General features: G+C 32.1%; 1 protein-coding gene across 1 annotated transcript; it reads right to left on the bottom strand.

The window, feature by feature from the left end:
• Window positions 1-6,444: 6,444 nt before the first annotated feature.
• On the bottom strand, window positions 6,445-12,711 carry LOC139511207 (pantetheinase-like). The gene is made up of 2 exons (XM_071297784.1): window positions 12,404-12,711; window positions 6,445-8,464 (listed from the first exon to the last, which is right to left on the bottom strand). The coding sequence occupies exons 1-2, from the start codon at window positions 12,602-12,604 to the stop codon at window positions 7,097-7,099; spliced, it is 1,569 nt and encodes a 522-aa protein (XP_071153885.1). The 5' UTR covers window positions 12,605-12,711; the 3' UTR covers window positions 6,445-7,096.
• Window positions 12,712-17,507: the final 4,796 nt, after the last annotated feature.

The raw sequence follows: 17,507 nt of genomic DNA, 5'->3' as shown, positions 1-17,507 counted from the left end.
CTGGTTTTTTAAACCGGTTTCAAATCTCAATTAAATATAAAAAGAAAGCCGACAACACTTCCAAAATTGGTTCAAATTTTCAAAGTAAAAATTGGTTGCTATTCAGTCATGTACTAACTACGTACAGAGATAAGTACAACACGTAATTTTATTAATGTTAAATCCGCTAATATGAGGTTACATGCAATTAATATTTCAAATAATTTCCAAAATTTTCGCGGAAATGATACCTGATTACTTTAAAAATTACAACTGTCATATCATATTCCTTCACCATATTAAATGTTGTTGCATTCAAAAGTGTCATTCATATGAGCGTATAAGTACTACCGAAACTCAAAAGTTGTGTTTACAGGAACATATTAGAATAAAATTGAGAATGGAAATGGGGATTGTGTCAAACAGACAACAACCCGACCATAGAAAAAAACAACAGCAGAAGGTCACCAACAGGTCTTCAATGTAGCGAGAATTGCTTTTGGTTTTAGTTTGTAACCCGGATTTGTTTTATCTCAATTGGTTTTTGACTTTCGGATAGCGATATAAAATCTGTGTCTTTCCTGAAGAATTAAAAAAAATTTAACTTCTCGATTGCTTTGTTCATCATCCTTATAAAAATATAGTCATACTGCTCATATTATCACTGAAAAGTCATAAATCGATTGAGAGAAAACAAATCCGGGTTACAAACTAAAACCGAGGAAAATACATACACTATAAGAGGAAAACCACGAAACAACAGAACACTGAGGTAAATAAACAAAAAACAACAAAACACGACAATGCAAAATACATAGAAACGAACTATAAGGGAACAACTGTCATATCCCTAGCTTGAAGAACAAAATGGTGAGTTGAACCTGGTTATAATGGCAAGCCAAACCTCCACGCTTTATGGTAACGTTAAATATACCGCTAAAATTACAACATTACAGGACGGGAATACAGTACAAATAAATGTCAGAACACCCAAGACAGAGAATTACTTAAAAAAATAATATAATAGTACATTTCGACATGTTAACTACAGACTAATAACTAATTTAGGACAGTACACAAAAACAGCTTAATAGAATTACGATTTGATAAACTGACAATAGTCATGTTATCTGAATAAATCAAAGTTGTCATGATTTCAGAAGAACAGTAAAATCTACGACGTATATACACCTGTGGTTATAATGCATTATTGTATTTCAATGATGACATATTGTTATCTTGGCAGACAAGTCTTGTTTTTTGTATGCAAAAATCATTGTTACAAATGTCAAATTAAAAAAAATTGAATCAAGCATATACCACTACTTCTTTGAAGGAAATTTTGAAAACAACTACTAACTTGATTGATAAGTGTTTTACAGATAATGTTTCTCACATTATTTTCATTGGCATTTACTCTTGATAACCATATCTCCAAATGTAGACACCTAATGTGACTATCTAAACAAAATTTATTTTTAAGTAACTATTTACAATAGAGGGGCGAAAGATACAAGGAGAAAATTCAATCTCATAAATCGAAAATAAACTGATAACGTCATGGCTACAAAAGAAAAAGACAAGCAGACAACCAATAGTACACATGACACAACATAGACAAATAAATACTAAGCAACACGAACCCCACCGAAAACTGGGGGTGATAACAGGTGCTCTAAAAGGGTAAGCAGATCTTGCTTCACATGTTTGACCCGTCTTGTTGCTCAAGTTTGTAGCTAAATATAGTTTGCATTAACCGAAAATAAAAGAAAAGAAATTACTTACAGTTACATGGAAATTTTTTATTTTGTCGTTTCTCAGATTGATTGAACAAATCAAGAAATTTCTCAACACCTTTAAAAAATAAATTGAATATCTGAAACACAACTCTTATATACGTGTTCTGTTGTTGATTAATATCAAGAGACACAATAATCGTAATACTATCATGATGACACCTAATAAATTACATTATGAAACAAAAAATTGAATGTTATAATATAACTATCCACACTCCTCTGTGTCCACACTTGTACCAGTAGACAAACGAAAATTAATCATTTAGAGTCAAAGGGACTCAACTCTGAACAATTGTGCGAAATGATGATATGAATTGCCTTTATTCAAATATAAAGATGAAATATTTTGCACAGAGTTGTACACTTCTATGGAATAGCTTATCAACAAACATAAAAACATCAATAAATTTATGTTTATTTAGATCAAAAGGCTTCAAATATCTCCGTCAGTTTACACAAACAGATAAATTATTAATTACCGTGAACAGTGTGAGTTAAAATTATCTTATGTATATACACGATAATACTTTTATTTGTACGATCTTTATCTTTGTGTACTTACTTTACAATTAAGAAAAGTGAAACTATTTGGGTTGGGTTAGACACGTTTCTATAACATTTGATAACAAAAACAACATTAAGGGGTCCTCATAAGGACTTGCATCTTGATATTTACCTGTTATACTTAATTAGTTCATAACTAGATTAAGATATATGCTAAAAAATGTAACAATGGATATAGTTTAGAGTCTTTTGTAGACGAAACGCGCGTGTGGCGTAAATACAAAATTTAATCCTGGTTTCTATGATGAGTTTATTTACAACCACTGCAGGTGGAGTTTGAATTCATCGAGGATATCACAAGCCCCGTAGTTATCATTGATATGGTCATAAATGTGAAATTAACTGTTTACAAAACATTTGAATTTAAGAAAAACTAAGGCTTTTCTACCTCAGGAATAGTTACCTTAGCTGTATTTTGCAAAACTTTGAAAAATTTTGGTCCTCATTGCTCTTCAACATCGTGCTTTAGTTGGCTTTTTAAAAAAAAACTATTAAGGATTCGAGCATCACTGATTAGTCTTTTTTAGACGAAACGCGCGTCTGGCGTAAATACAAATTTTAATCCTGGTATCTATGATGAGTTTATTTAGAATATTAACAAACCTTTTTTCTTTACAATAACTGTTTTTTTATATATATTGTTTTGTCGTATACTGTAACTATGGATACGGTATCTTTCGCCTCTCTTTTACGTAATTACTTTTATCTATACTTGAATTACAAGATAAGTAAGTTCTCAAAAACTGCTTGAATAAGCAAGGAAATTTCAAATCATATTGAAAGTTTCATAATTTATTTAGGATATAACCTAATTTATTTTTTGATATGATTTTTTATTCAAAATAACATGAAACATCGTAATGTTCACTGTCTGTACTCTAATTCAGGAATTTATTCTATTACTTGATATAGTATTCGTTGTGTCTTGGTATGCTGTCAAAGCAGATGGAAGAATTAGTTGTACTTCTGTCCACGTTTTACACCAAAAAGGAAAACTACAAATTGGGTACATCTAGCTGTTATAACTATAGAGTGTCTAACCGTGGGAAAATGGCTGGGTGAACTGTGAGCTACAAGTATTCTCGATTTGTCACTTAAGCGTTTGAGAAATTTAAATATACTAATATTTCATTTAAACTTAATGACTAGCTCTTATCATATATTCTATATATATATGTTATTTATGTATATTTGTCATTTTGTTTATTTTCTTTGGTTACATCTTCTGACATCAGACTCGGACTTCTCTTAGTTTAAACATATTTATTCATCATCAATACAAATATATCATCATTCAAAATACTTCTCTTGAACTGAATTTTAATGTATGTATTGTTATGCGTTTACTTTTCTGCATTGGACAGAGGTAAAGGGGGAGGGTTGAGATCTCATAAACATGTTTAACCCCTCCGCATTGTTGCGCCTGTCCAAAGTCAGGAGCCTCTGGCCTTTGTTAGTCTTGTAATATTTTTAATTTTAGTTTCTTGTGTAAAATTTGGAGTTTAGTATGGCGTTCATTATCACTGAACTAGTATATACATTTGCTAAAGGGCCAGCTGAAGGACGCCTCCGGGTTCGGGAATTTCTCGCTGCATTGAAGACCTGTTGGTGACCTTCTGTTGTTGTCTGCTCTATGGTCTCTTTGACACATCCCCATTTCCATTCTCAATTTAATTCATAATAGCTCTCGTAAGATAAAATATTGATGTTTATGCAAGATCGCAACAGTATCATCAATAATACATTGTTATGGAAAGTAGAGTGAAACAAATAAGAAAACAAAGTAATACAAACATTTAAATAACTGTGCTAGATTATATCGACTTTAAAATCTTAATAATCAAAACCAATTATTGTAAAATTGTTAATGCTTTAATAAATATCTTTACAAAATATACCCTTATTCTAACACTATTGTCGTTAAGAACAGCTGAATTACAGGTAAATATCAAGTTGTCAGTCCGTAAGAGGACCCCTAATCATTAATGGTGTTTTGGTCTCATTAAAAAATGTTGGAGGAAAGTTATTGTTGTTTCAATCACACTACGTAACATTGTATCAAGTGTCGTAATTTGACAATTTGGTTACGGTTAAGGGACTTTTGTTTTGTCCATGTGCTTATACGATTGTTTCAGAAAAAGGAAATTATCAAATTATGATTTTTTTTATTCGCAGGCGCAAAGAAAGATGGACGACGAGCCAAGTGCTTGATGTGATAAAATGTGATTTAATACTTAAAAAAACCTCTAAATAAGACACGTTATCATACTTTGAAAATACTTAGGAAATTTCATATTGAAATATACCTAGATATGCCATACAGATATTAAAATACTTCAAAATCCAAATCGAAAATACAACTTTAAGTCTATTCAAGAACTTTTTAATAATTGCTTTACAATTAAAAAATCGGATGTTTCAACTTGTATTAAAGTGGTTACTTAAGTTTTCATCCATTTCAAGATGATTGTTAAAGATCCCAGATATTCAAACTATTGAGAAATCTACGTACTTGTTTGTAAAGAAACTTTGGGTTAAATTTAAGTATAACTTTATTAAGAACTAAAACTAAATAGCATAAAGTGTCTTGCTGATGACATTAAATAGTTAAGTATATCGCCAATCCAATTTTACTTTTTGTGGTAAAGGATAAATTTCAAGACGGCACAATGAGTTCCAGTTGTCCTCCTGATAGTTTTTTTTCAAATTTCAAATAGCTTTTAAATGGAATAACTAAGACCAGAGAAGAATGTTGGATAAAACATTCTTCAGACAGAAGTTAAATCACAAAAATACTCCGAGGAAAAATTCAAAAGGAAGGGTCTTAATCAAATGGCAAAATTAAAAGCTGCAACACATCAAACGAATGGACGACAACTGTCATATTCCTGACTTAGTACAGGCATTTTCCTGGCGGATCAAACCTAGTTTTATAGCTTGCTAAAGGAAACATTCAGATGGTAATTTTTGTAAATTAATATATAACTCAATATTCACAATGTATGCAGTGTTTTTTTTTTTTATTATTTTAGAATTAACAAAGGTGACATATTTCCATATGCGAAACTTTTTTTCACATTCCAATCAATCATGTTATGTTTGAAACAATTTTTTTGCACATCAGAATGAACAGTTAAATGAATTTAGTGATTTGCTTTGAACAACTGATTTCTTTGGTTTAGTTGTCTTATAATTAAATCAAAAGTCAATTAGAAAATGTCGAACTCCGAGGAAAATTTAAAATGGAAATCAAAGTGTAAAACACACCAAAAGCATGGGTAACAACTGTAAAATTCCCAACTTAGTACTGTTATGTTATGAAAATGCATGAAGAAAGATAAGTTCAGCACGTGTAGCCATAGACAGAGAGTTGTAGATTTGTAGCATAACTGTACATATGTAGTTTTGAGAATAGAAAATAGTTACTAAAATATAGTTATTATTACTAGTATCCGACCAAGTAAAACACAGATCTATCTGACATTTTCATATGTAGAAAAACCTGGTTTTCAAGCTACCTTAACCTCTCACTTGTATGACAGTGGCATAAATTCCACCACAATGACAACAATGTGCGAAAAAAACCAACAGACATATTATGGATTTTTTTAAATAGGGGCACAACAGTCATATCAACATTGTGTTATTCTCTTTTGTTATATTATATTGAGAAGAAAAGCGTATGTAATTTGAGTTAGAAAACTGGCGGAAAGAAAATCGGAACGACACACTAGGTGGCTGATGTAATAAATAGTTTATCTGGTATTTAAAACAAACTCTAAATAAAACACGTTATCATACTTTGTAAAATGATTAATAAATAAGACACATTATCATATTTTGTAGTGTACCGAGAATATTTTACATTGAAATATACTTGCATGTGTAATATAGTTCTTGGAATACTTTAAATTTTCAAAACGAAAATACCACTTGAAATCAATTCATGACCTTTCAAATTGCTTCCCACGTGTACGGTATGATTCAAAAATCAAGCGGATGTTTCAACTTTTTCCAAAGTGGTTAATTAAGTTTGTGTCCATTTTTAGATGATCGTTAGAGTGTCCAGATATTTCAACATACTGGGAAAACTAAGTACAAATTTGTAGATAAAAACATTTTTTTATTAAAAACTAAAACTAAAATCATAAAGTTTCTTGCTGATGATATGACAATTTCATATATCGCCAGTGGTTAAGTGATTTAACCTTTAGTGATAAAGGATAAATTTCAACACGGTGCAATGATTTCCAGTTACCCTCCTGATACATTATTTCAAATAACTTTAAAATGGAATAACTAAGACCGAAGTAGAAGTTGTAAGTTTGACAACAAAAATCTTGAGACACAAAGGACACATTACGATGTTATCAATAGATATAAACAATTTACCACAAAACTTCTTGCCTGTTGGTGAAAGCATTCTTGAGTAATTGTTCGAAAACTGGCGATCCCCATTTTTAATGAATAAAATCCCTCTGAAACGTAAAATCTAAAATTTATAAAAAACTTAATCTAGCTCACGCCAATAGAAATAAACAAATCACCAAAGTTTAATGCAAATTGGTTCAAACGTTTGTAAAGGTTATGTCCAACATGTTGACAACGGACAGACAGACAGACAATAGTTTACCATAATACGTCCCGTAAACGGGCGTCTAAAAATCATCAAAAATAAAACAACAAAAAACATTAAAAGAAAAGGGATCTATGTTTGACGTGACATGCTTCTATGCATTTTTCTTAGCTGGCTTTTACTCAATACAAAATGTAGCGATAGCAACAACTGTTATAAGAAAGAGATTTGAATAGATACAGTTTCCATCATTTGTTTTATTTCCTTGATCTCTTTCGTCTATTACGTCTCCATTATCTCTTTCGTAGTCTCTTGAAAGCAATGAAACGGATAAGACAGGGTGTTCAAAACCATTTTTCGATTCTAATGTTCCATCTGCGTATGTCCAAAAGTCTCCAGAAGAAAGTTTTAGTAGACCATTATCTGCCAAAAGAACTTCAGGAAATACATACCGAGTTTCAAACGTCCCCTTTAATTTGATACTCGTGAAATTGGTCAGTGATTCTTTAACATTTCGATCTCCACAGCTAGTTCTATTTGCTGTTTTACATTTTAAAAGTGTGCACACTTTCAAGTAGTATGGTTGTACTCTCGACTTGTGAAGACCATCGAATGCTCCAAACGCAAAATATTCTGAGTCACTACCAACTCGTTCATAAGACAGAAAGCAGCACAATTTCCCATCACACACACTCACATTTCCCTTATTGTTCTGTATAGGAACAAACATAAATGGATCGTGTCGAACTTCAGATTTGAACTGTCCGGGACTAGCCGAAGACCTTTCTATTTTAATATCTGGTCTTTGAAATTTGGTCGTAAATGCGTTTGTCTTTACAACAGGTAAATCAGCAATTAAAAGCTTTCCTCCGTGGGATTCGCTGTAGTGGAAAGCTTTATAGCCTGTTGGGGAATATATACCACTTCCATGAAATCTGTACTTTGGCAGGTTTATGTTTGCTGCTAGAAGATTAACCTTCGCGCCAGCCGCAAACGCAGAATGAAACTGAATGCCAGCAAGTAAAGGGAGAGCATCCATCCAAGCTGTAGGAAAAACAACATTCCCAACACCATCTAACTTCAATACATCGACTGCAGGTGTTTTGAAAAGAATATCAAAACAGGTAAAGACAGCAAATTTACCAAATGGTGTTTCAAATGTCACCAGTTTTGTTACTGGCGGTATGTCAAAATGTTTCTCGTTGTATAATTGTATTTTATGGTATTTTGCAATCAGATCACCCTTAGGGTTATAAACAACGTTGGTATTGAATTGATAGTGTCCGTCTTTGGGACAGTTCGGATCCTCTCCAATATCACATGGCTGGCGATCACCAAAGTTAACCACAAGATACATTGACGTGTCTTTTGCAAGACAACTTATATGTCTTTGTATATCTGTGTCTTCATACTTGTCTGGATGTTGACATGCATTCCAGTTTTCTTCTGGATCAGGAATATACTCTAGATATGATGCTATACCTTCTCGTGATATTTTCATAGTACCATAAATTCCATATTCAGGAAAAACCATGATCTCCACGTTCTGAAATCATAGATAAAAAAAAATACGTAATGTAATCATGAAATTGCCTCCGTTGAAATTTTGCAACCATCCCATAGAGCAAATTACATGGATGATTAATATTGACCATTTGGCATATGGCTGTGATATTAGCTACACGTACATGCTGTTCACTAATTAATTTGCTGAATGAAATCAAATCTTTAACTACTAATGGGTGCGTAGGAGGTCCATCGGATTTGTTAGCGAGGATTTCTTGTCATGGTTATAATATATATTATCAATATATAAAACATGAAATTATAATGATTATATCCAGGCTGTAATTGCTATTAAGTACATAACCCAGCATAATTCCTCTTCGCTAGATAAGGGTTACGATCCACGTCCCTCTTATCCACCCTTGGCGGATTGAGATAGAATTTCGGAGACACAAGGTAATAATTTTCATTGGTTGCAGTCGAAACTCGCTGCATCCAATCAAAACGCGCCTATAACATGATCACGTGTCAATGTAGAAAGTGTATATAAACAATTGCCACTTGCTTATTGTGCAACAAGTCTTTACATCCCTAAGCATACGACTACATTTAGTGGGAATTTGAATATGTTTGATCAATTAATAGAAGTTCCTGTGTACGTTTCTTGCACAAATGCATGAATGTCAACTTATATTTTCGTTTCCTGCTTTACCAAGTGTGTAGAATCTAGCCGCCACCGTGTTTTTACCTCCAAAATGAAGAGTTAAAGTGCTACCATTGGTCAGGAATAATGTATTCGGAATGGCTGTGAGTTTAATTTACCGATAGATGGCACAACATTGTTATCACAAATGTTGGCTTAATCTGCCAACGGTGGAGAGGAGGGAAGTGGATCGTAATTTTTAACTAGCAAAGATGAGAATAATTGTGACGAATTGCTAGAATCTGTAAATTTGAAAATGTCTACCAAGGGAACAATTGATTTTTTTTTTATTTCCAATAAAAAGAGTAATGGAGACTGGCAACTTTAAAGAAGAATGTTCGATAAGGCCTTAATTTAAAATAACCCTTATATCTAGCTATATAAACAATTTCAAATCAAATGTATTGACTAATATCACCACAAATGAATGCTAATACAAGAACTAGTTATAACATATGTCTTTTTGTTGATAATATTCGTACTTGCGTGCTATTCATGAAGTCCCAAAATAGCACTTATTTTGGTTTTTAGGAAAATTTAGTAAAATCGAGTAAACCATTAATTTTTTTAACAAATATTTTTTTTTCTCACAAAATGTTGGTTATATATAAATTCAACCGCTGCAACAAGTGTGTTATGATATTTCTCCACTCCAGACGGTTCAAGTAAATTTTGATACTTAAGCACGAGGCTTGCCGAGCTTTTCAAATAAGTAAAAGTCCATTATTTATAAACAGCGACGACAACTCTCAAAATCAATCTGTAATTTAGTGGTTGTCGTTTGTTTATGTTTAACATATTTGTTTTTCGTTCATTTTTCTACATAAATAAGGCCGTTAGTTTTCTCGTTTGAATTTTTTTACATTGTCTTATCGGGGCCTTTTATAGCTCACTATGCGGTATGAACTTTGCTCATTGTTGAAGGCCGTACGATGACCTATAGTTGTTAATGTCTGTGTCATTTTGGTCTTTTGTGGATAGTTGTCTCATTGGCAATAATACCACATCTTCTTTTTTATATTTCCTTTTGTGGTTTGGAACCTATTTTCTATAATGTATAGACGAGTTAGTATCTGTGAAACAGACAATATAGTCCCCTTTTTTGCCTCTAGTAATAGCTACAACAACAATCCTGAAATCAATACCAGCCTTCTTATTGTAATATAAAACTTTGTGTCAAAATTGCATTGAGATTCAAACACTTTTATTAAAGTTATTGCCGGCTACCAAATTTGCAATGTACGACGAGTCGATGCTGACATCTCCATAACATAATACGAACGAAATTAATTGGGGAACGGGACTCGTTTCCTTGCTAACAAATAAACTAGATTAATTCACAAAAAAAATCTTTATCAATGGAAATTCTTCTGAATCTTCTTAAAAAATAAAAAAATAAATCACCAAAGAGATAAGGTGAATTTGTAATCGTAAATATGCCTTATAATACACATAAGCTTTACATATGATACAAATCTTAGATGGCACACGATCTACCTTAGCAGCGGCTTTTTTGTACATGCACACAGAAATCAAACATTTTAGATGTATTTTTATTTGTATCCATCCGATGAGTTAAGCCTTTTCAAACTGATTTTTATAGTTCGTTCTGATGTGTTTGAGCTTTTTAATGTGTTATTTGAACATAGGGACTTTCCGTTTTGAATTTTTCTTGGGAGTTCGGTATTTTTGTGATTTAATGTTAAATAAATTGAATAGGTTCTTGCATAAATGTTAGTAAATAAACTCATCTTGATACCAGGGGTGGTATTCTCGAATCTATCTTAGGATTAGGACGTGTACTAAGACCATATTAGGACAAGTCTTTGTCCTAAGTCATGTTCTCGATGCTCTCTTAGATTAAGGTATATCACATTGTGGTCTTAACTTTAGGACACCTAATTAGTTGTCTTAAGACCATCCTATCTTTATACCTACTTATTTGGATTTTGCTTTTTATTCATTATTTAACGTGAAAATGAACATTAAATAAAACGCACCATCGGTTGTTTACTCGTGTATAAAGGAGGTGTACATGATTTTAAACTTTGAACTGCCTTGTTTCACTATACAATGACACTTCAAATTCAATTCTCTTTTCAATTTAAAGTGCAAAACTATAATTATGATAGTTACATTTGAAATCATTTATTTAATTATAAAATTAATTATTCGTAAACAATTTTATTTATTTTTGTCGTCATTAATAAATGTTTTATCAAAATATTACTTTTACGATTTAAAATTTCGCACTTAGGATATGTTAAGGACGTTCTAATATAAGATGCGTCTGAGATAGCTTCGAGAGACACTTCAAGAGTGTCATAAATTCATGCTAAGTCCTAAAATTGGTCTAAGGGTGTGACTTCGGACAAATTTTAAAATACTTTAGAGAACACCACCTCAGGATAGAAATTTCAAATTTGCACAAGACACGCGTTTCGTCTTTAAAAGCCTCATCAGTGACGCTCGAATCAAAATTTGTAAAAATGCCCCAAAAAGTACAAAGTTGACGAGCATTAAGGACCAAAAATTCCAAAACGTTTTGCCAAATACAGCTATGGTTATCTAATCATGAAGTAGAAAAGTCTAATTAAGTATTCCGAAGTTTTGTAAACAGTAAATTTATAATTATGACCATATCAATGATAATATATAATATATTTTTTGTAAATGTTAACTAAAATAATATATCGGTAATTGATTGCTGTTACACATCACACTGTGTTACAATATATATTTTAAACGTTTAAAACACACAAAATCTTACCTCTGGTGTCTTAATATACAAGTTTGTTTGAAATTGCTTTTACATGATACTTTAATCGACCACAAAGTGAACATGCGTCTTATCTTCAATACAGAAAATGAACTGGGATTCCAACAATCTTGGAATGAATAACCTGATCATGATGTTCAGTCGTTTGTTTATGTGCTTCATAAGTGTTTCTCATTTCTAATATTTTATATAGATTAGACCGTTGGTTTTTCTGTTTGAATGTTTTACACTAATTATTTTAGAGGCCCTTTATGGCTTGCTTTTCGGTGTGAGCCAAGGATCCCTGTTGAAGGCCGTACTTTGAAAAAAGGGCGAAAGATACGAAAGGAACGTTTAAATTCATAGATAGAAAATAAACTGACAAAGCCCTGACTAAAATTAAGACAAACATACAAATAATAGTACATACGACACAAATAGAAAACTACAGACTAAGCACATTGGTTTACTTTTACAACTTTTTTTACAAATATTTTTCAATAATATGTATGACATACCTGTTTGCCTGCTTTTGTAGCTTGTTCCTTGTAAATTTCAATATTTTTCATCATATGTTTTAATGCAGTTGACCTGTTAGCCGGTCCCTTATCGGTAGGAATAATAACCGCATGTTCATAAACTGCCGCTTTAAAGGTTGATTTTTGAGCATCGACAAGATAAAAAACAAACACAAATAAGTAAATGCAAATACACCCCATCAAAACGTGTCAATAAAAAATCAAAAGTTTGACTCAGTCAGACTAGCGATACATCAGTTTATGAATTTTGGAAGTTTACTATGTGTTCTTAAATTTCTACTTACAATAAGTCTTTTTATTGGCTGATGACTCCTACACAAAATGGTATATGATTATGATAAGGTGAATGCATTACAATCGTCACTGTATATAATTTGTTTACTGAAAAAAGGGTCGCAGTATACTTACTTATTCGTGGGGTTCGTGTTGTTTATTCTTTAGCTTTCTATGTTGTGTCGTGTGTGCTGTTGTTTGTTTGTCCTTTTCATTTTTAGCCATGGCTTTGTCAGTTTGTTTTAGATTTATGAGTTTGACTGTCCCTTTGGTATCTTGCGTCCCTCTTTTATGTGACATATTTTATTTTGTGTCAAACATGTCAAAGGGTCGGTAATATTTTTTTCGTACCGACTTTCGTTTTGATTTCTTCTCTAGTTGCACTTATTTTTGAAAGCTATCGTGTGGATATGTATTTATGTATCAAGGGAAAATTTCAACGTTAAGTAATAGACAGCGCATCTCACAAACAAAATCATTCTCAGAAATATGTGTCATTTGTTCTATCTTGTTAAATGTATGATATTTATAGAATGAGTACTTATGTACTCTTTTAAAGAAGTCTTTTATTTTACTAAGTAAGAAAAAGAACAGAGTTCACATGTTCCCCGCGATGCATGTATTATATCTATCTATGGTACAAGGGCAATAACTAATAAAACACTTTCTTTTCTTTAAAACTTTTTAATAACTATATGAGGAAGACTGAAGGCTTCACAGCAAATGCAATGTGATTTCCATTATGATTGAAATTTTCAAGTGGCATAACTTGTTTTTACATTAATGATCAATTGATCAATGATTAATTATGTCGTGCAAGACATTGCTAAGCTATATATCTATGATTCAAATTTCATTTAATTCTAACAAGTGTTGTACTTTTAAAAGCGCTTTCTATGCAATTGTCCGTATGGTTTATAGGGGCATAACTCTTTTTAAAATAATTGATCGACATTGATTTTTGAATTATTTCAAGACATTGCTGATATAAACCTATGATAAACATTGCATAAAACACTGGCAAGAATTTGAACACATGAGATCGCTGACGATACAACTTTCAATGAATGTAATGTTACCTATGACATAACTCTTTTAGAAAATTAATTGATCAGCACTGAAACTCGTTCAGTATATTGCTTATATAAATTTTTATATACGTTTTATTTAAATCTGACAGGAATTGTACACATGAGAGCGCTAACAATGCACTTTGCGTACAATTTATAATTTTTTAACTGTATTATAATTAATTGATCGGTACTCAATTTCGAACTGAACAGTTCCAAGACATTTCGAATATAAATATATTATATAAGTTCTTAAAAGCTGGTTAGAATTGTACACACCGGAGCATTTAAGATGCAATTTTCCATCTAATTTATGTTTCCAAAGTTAATAACTCTATTAGAAATAATTGAAAGGCGTCTGATGTTCGGACTTGTTCACGACATTGCTGATATAAACCTATGATAATGTTGTTTAAAATGTTTAGTAAAATTTAAATCATACACGTAAGTGAAGGAAGAATGCCCGGTATTTTTTAACGCGTTAAATATACTCATCATCGATACCAGGATTGAATTTTGTATTTGCCCCAGACCCGCGGTTCGTCAACAAAAGACTTATCAGTGACGCTCGAATAAAAAAATATATAAAACGACCGAATAGATACGAACTTGAAGAGCATTAAGCGGGACACAATAATTAACGTAATGTACAGCAAAAGAGTTACAAAATAATAGGTTACCAAGAGCCTGAATTGAACACATGGTAAAAAGTATGCCATTTTGCCAATATACCCACCAGAACTAGAAATTAAAGAGACCACAGACACGGCTTCCTCTGCCTCATTTTTAGACTTATACCTCGAATTTGACATACACAGTCATCTCAGTACCAGAATCTATGACAAACGAGACGATTTTAATTTTGAAATTATCAATTTCCCCCACCTTAGTAGTAATATACCAACTTCACCAGCATATGGAATATACATTTCCCAACTTATTAGGTATTCAAGAGCTTGCAGCTCCTATTCAGACTTTGTAAAACGTCACCATTGTCTGAGCAGAAAATTGATGAACCAGGGGTATGTCAAAGAACGTCTCGTCCTTTTTCTAAAAAAGTTCATCGGAAGATACCCAGAACTTGTTGATAAATATTCCGTATCAACTTCACAAATAATACAAGATGGTCTTGAAGTATAGATTTTGCGTACTGACGTTTGTTATCATCTTAATTACGTATTATAGTATTCTTTTATATGTCTTTTTTAGATATTCATTTGAAGTGACTCTGTGGTTACGTAAAACCACATACTTTGAACGGCAAAATTATTTCATTTATTGATATTACTTTTACTTAAGGATCTTGACATACTATGAATGACTAAACTATTTTATTCAATAAGACTCCTTTTTCTGTTTAGTCTGTTTTTTATGATATACATTTGACGTGAAACTGTACTTATGTATCCCGTCATACTTTGAACCACACCATTATTTTATTTATTATTATTACTTTTACTGTTAAATCTGGTTTTTGTTATATCTACTTTACGAGAGTCTGCATTTATGTATGCCGTCATACGACAAAATTATTTTTATGTCTACCTGTGCGAATTTCAAACGCGCAATTTTACACCAGTAATGAAAACCTTCTATCATTTATGGGTAGACTTTACATAGATAAATTCAGCCGTATTTGACATGAAACTGTACTTATGTGTCCCGTCATACTTTGAACCACACCATTATTTTATTTATTATTTTTACTGTAAGTCTGTTTTTTGTTATATCTACTTTACGTGAGTCTGCATTTATGTATGCTGTCATACGACAAAATTATTTTTATGTCTACCTGTGCGAATTTCAAACGCGCAATTTTACACCAGTAATGAAAACCTTCTTTCATTTATGGGTAGACTTTACATAGATAAATTCAGCCGTATAAGAAAAGCAAAATGAGAATGTTAAATTTGATGTATGCCTTTTTGTGCTACTTTGTTACATTTGTTGTTTATGTAGTGATATTAAGATGATAACACAAAATTGACTGTTGTACCCCTATTTTTGACATTTTTACTCTTTGAGTATACTTCAGTTTCATTATGTATATCTCTTTCATATTCATTTGTTAAAATTTACTGTTTGCAATAGCATGAATTGTTCTATATAATAAGAATGTTCTTATCCCGGACATACAAACAATGCCGTATTTGGCAAAACCTTTTCAACTTTTGATCTTCAGTGCTGTACAACTTTGTACTTTTTTCACTTTCGATCTTTTATATCTGGGCGTCACTAGTGAGTCTTGTGTGGACAAGACGCGTTTTTGGCGTATTGAATTTTAAACCTGATGCTTTTTGTTATCTATTAATCATGCTTTTCTTTGTCTAATATGGTCTCCTTTTTATTTGTATTGTAGTCCTGTAATATTATGTTGTCATTTCAATGTTATATTTCACTTTGCCATTAAAGTGCGAGGTTTGGCATGCCATAAAACCAGGTTCAACCCACCACTTTTATTCCCCTTTAAAAGTGTCCTGTACCAAGTCAGGAAGATGGCCATTGTTATAATATTGTTCGTTTCTGTGTGTGTTGCATTTTAACGTTGAGTCGTTTGTGTTTTCTCTTATTTTTGAGATAAGACGTGGCACGGTACTTGTCTATCCCAAATTCATGTATTTGGTTTTGATGTTATATTTGTTATTCTCGTGGTGTTTTGTCTGTTGCTTGGTCCGTTTCTGTGTGTGTTGCGTTTCGGTGTTGTGTCGTTGTTCTCCTCTTATATTTAATGCGTTTCCCTCGGTTTTAGTTTGTTACCCCGATTTTGTTTTTTGTCCATGGATTTATGAGTTTTGAACAGCGGTATACTACTGTTGCCTTTATTTGTTTTGTTCATGCATCGTTGACAATGTAATGGAATTTGATGCGACTGTCATACAAGTGAGAGGTTTAGCTATCTATAAAACCAGGTTCAATCCACCATTTTCTACATTAGAAAATGCCTGTACCAAGTCAGGAATATGACAGTTGTTATCCATTCGTTTGATGTGTTTGGACTTTTGATTTTGCCTTTTGATTTTTGATTTTCCTTTTTGAATTTTCCTCGGAGTTCAGTATTTTTGTGTTTTTACTATTTTTTTGATATTCATTTGTTTCATTTATGTCAATCAGTTATACTTAGAGATGAGAAGATGTGGTATGAATGTCATTGCGACAACTCTCCATCCAAGTCACAATTTGTAAAAGAAACCACTGTAGGTCAAAATACGACCTTCGACACGGTGTTTTGGCTCACACCGAACAGAAAGCTATAAAATGCCCCAAAAAATTACTATAGTGTAAAACCATTCAAACGGGAAAACCAACGGTCTAATCTATATAAAAAATGAGAAACATTGATGAACTACATCAACAAACGACAACCACTGAACATCAGGTTCCTTACTAAAGACCGTTGCAATCAATTGCAGCGGGTTTAAATGTTTAATAAGTATATACCGTCACCCTTACCTAAAACAACATAGATAGATACACTATAAAATATCAATTGAAATGACACAATGTAAATACATGTCAATAAACTAGAGGCTTTTAAGAGCCTATGTCATTCACGATGGTCAATGTGCATATTGAACAAAGGACACAGATGGATTCATGACAACATTGTGTTTTGGTGATGTTGATGTGTTTGTAGACCTTATTTTACTGAACATTATTGCTGCTTACAATTATCTCTATCTATAATGAACTTGGCCCAGTAGTTACAGAGGAAAATATGTTGTAAAAATTTACAAATTTTT

Source organism: Mytilus edulis, chromosome 2 (genome assembly GCF_963676685.1).
Source record: "Mytilus edulis chromosome 2, xbMytEdul2.2, whole genome shotgun sequence".
Lineage (NCBI taxonomy): Eukaryota > Metazoa > Mollusca > Bivalvia > Mytilida > Mytilidae > Mytilus > Mytilus edulis.
Note: the sequence above shows the minus strand (reverse complement) of the source record. Positions and strands in the feature narration are given on the sequence as shown.

Coding starts and splice junctions, on each gene's coding strand:
- LOC139511207 (XM_071297784.1), bottom strand. CDS start 12,604: ATGGGGTGTATTTGCATTTACTTATTTGTGTTTGTTTTTTATCTTGTC. Junction 8,465..12,403: donor CTACAAAAGCAGGCAAACAG/GTATGTCATACA, acceptor CTATGATTTCAG/AACGTGGAGATCATGGTTTT.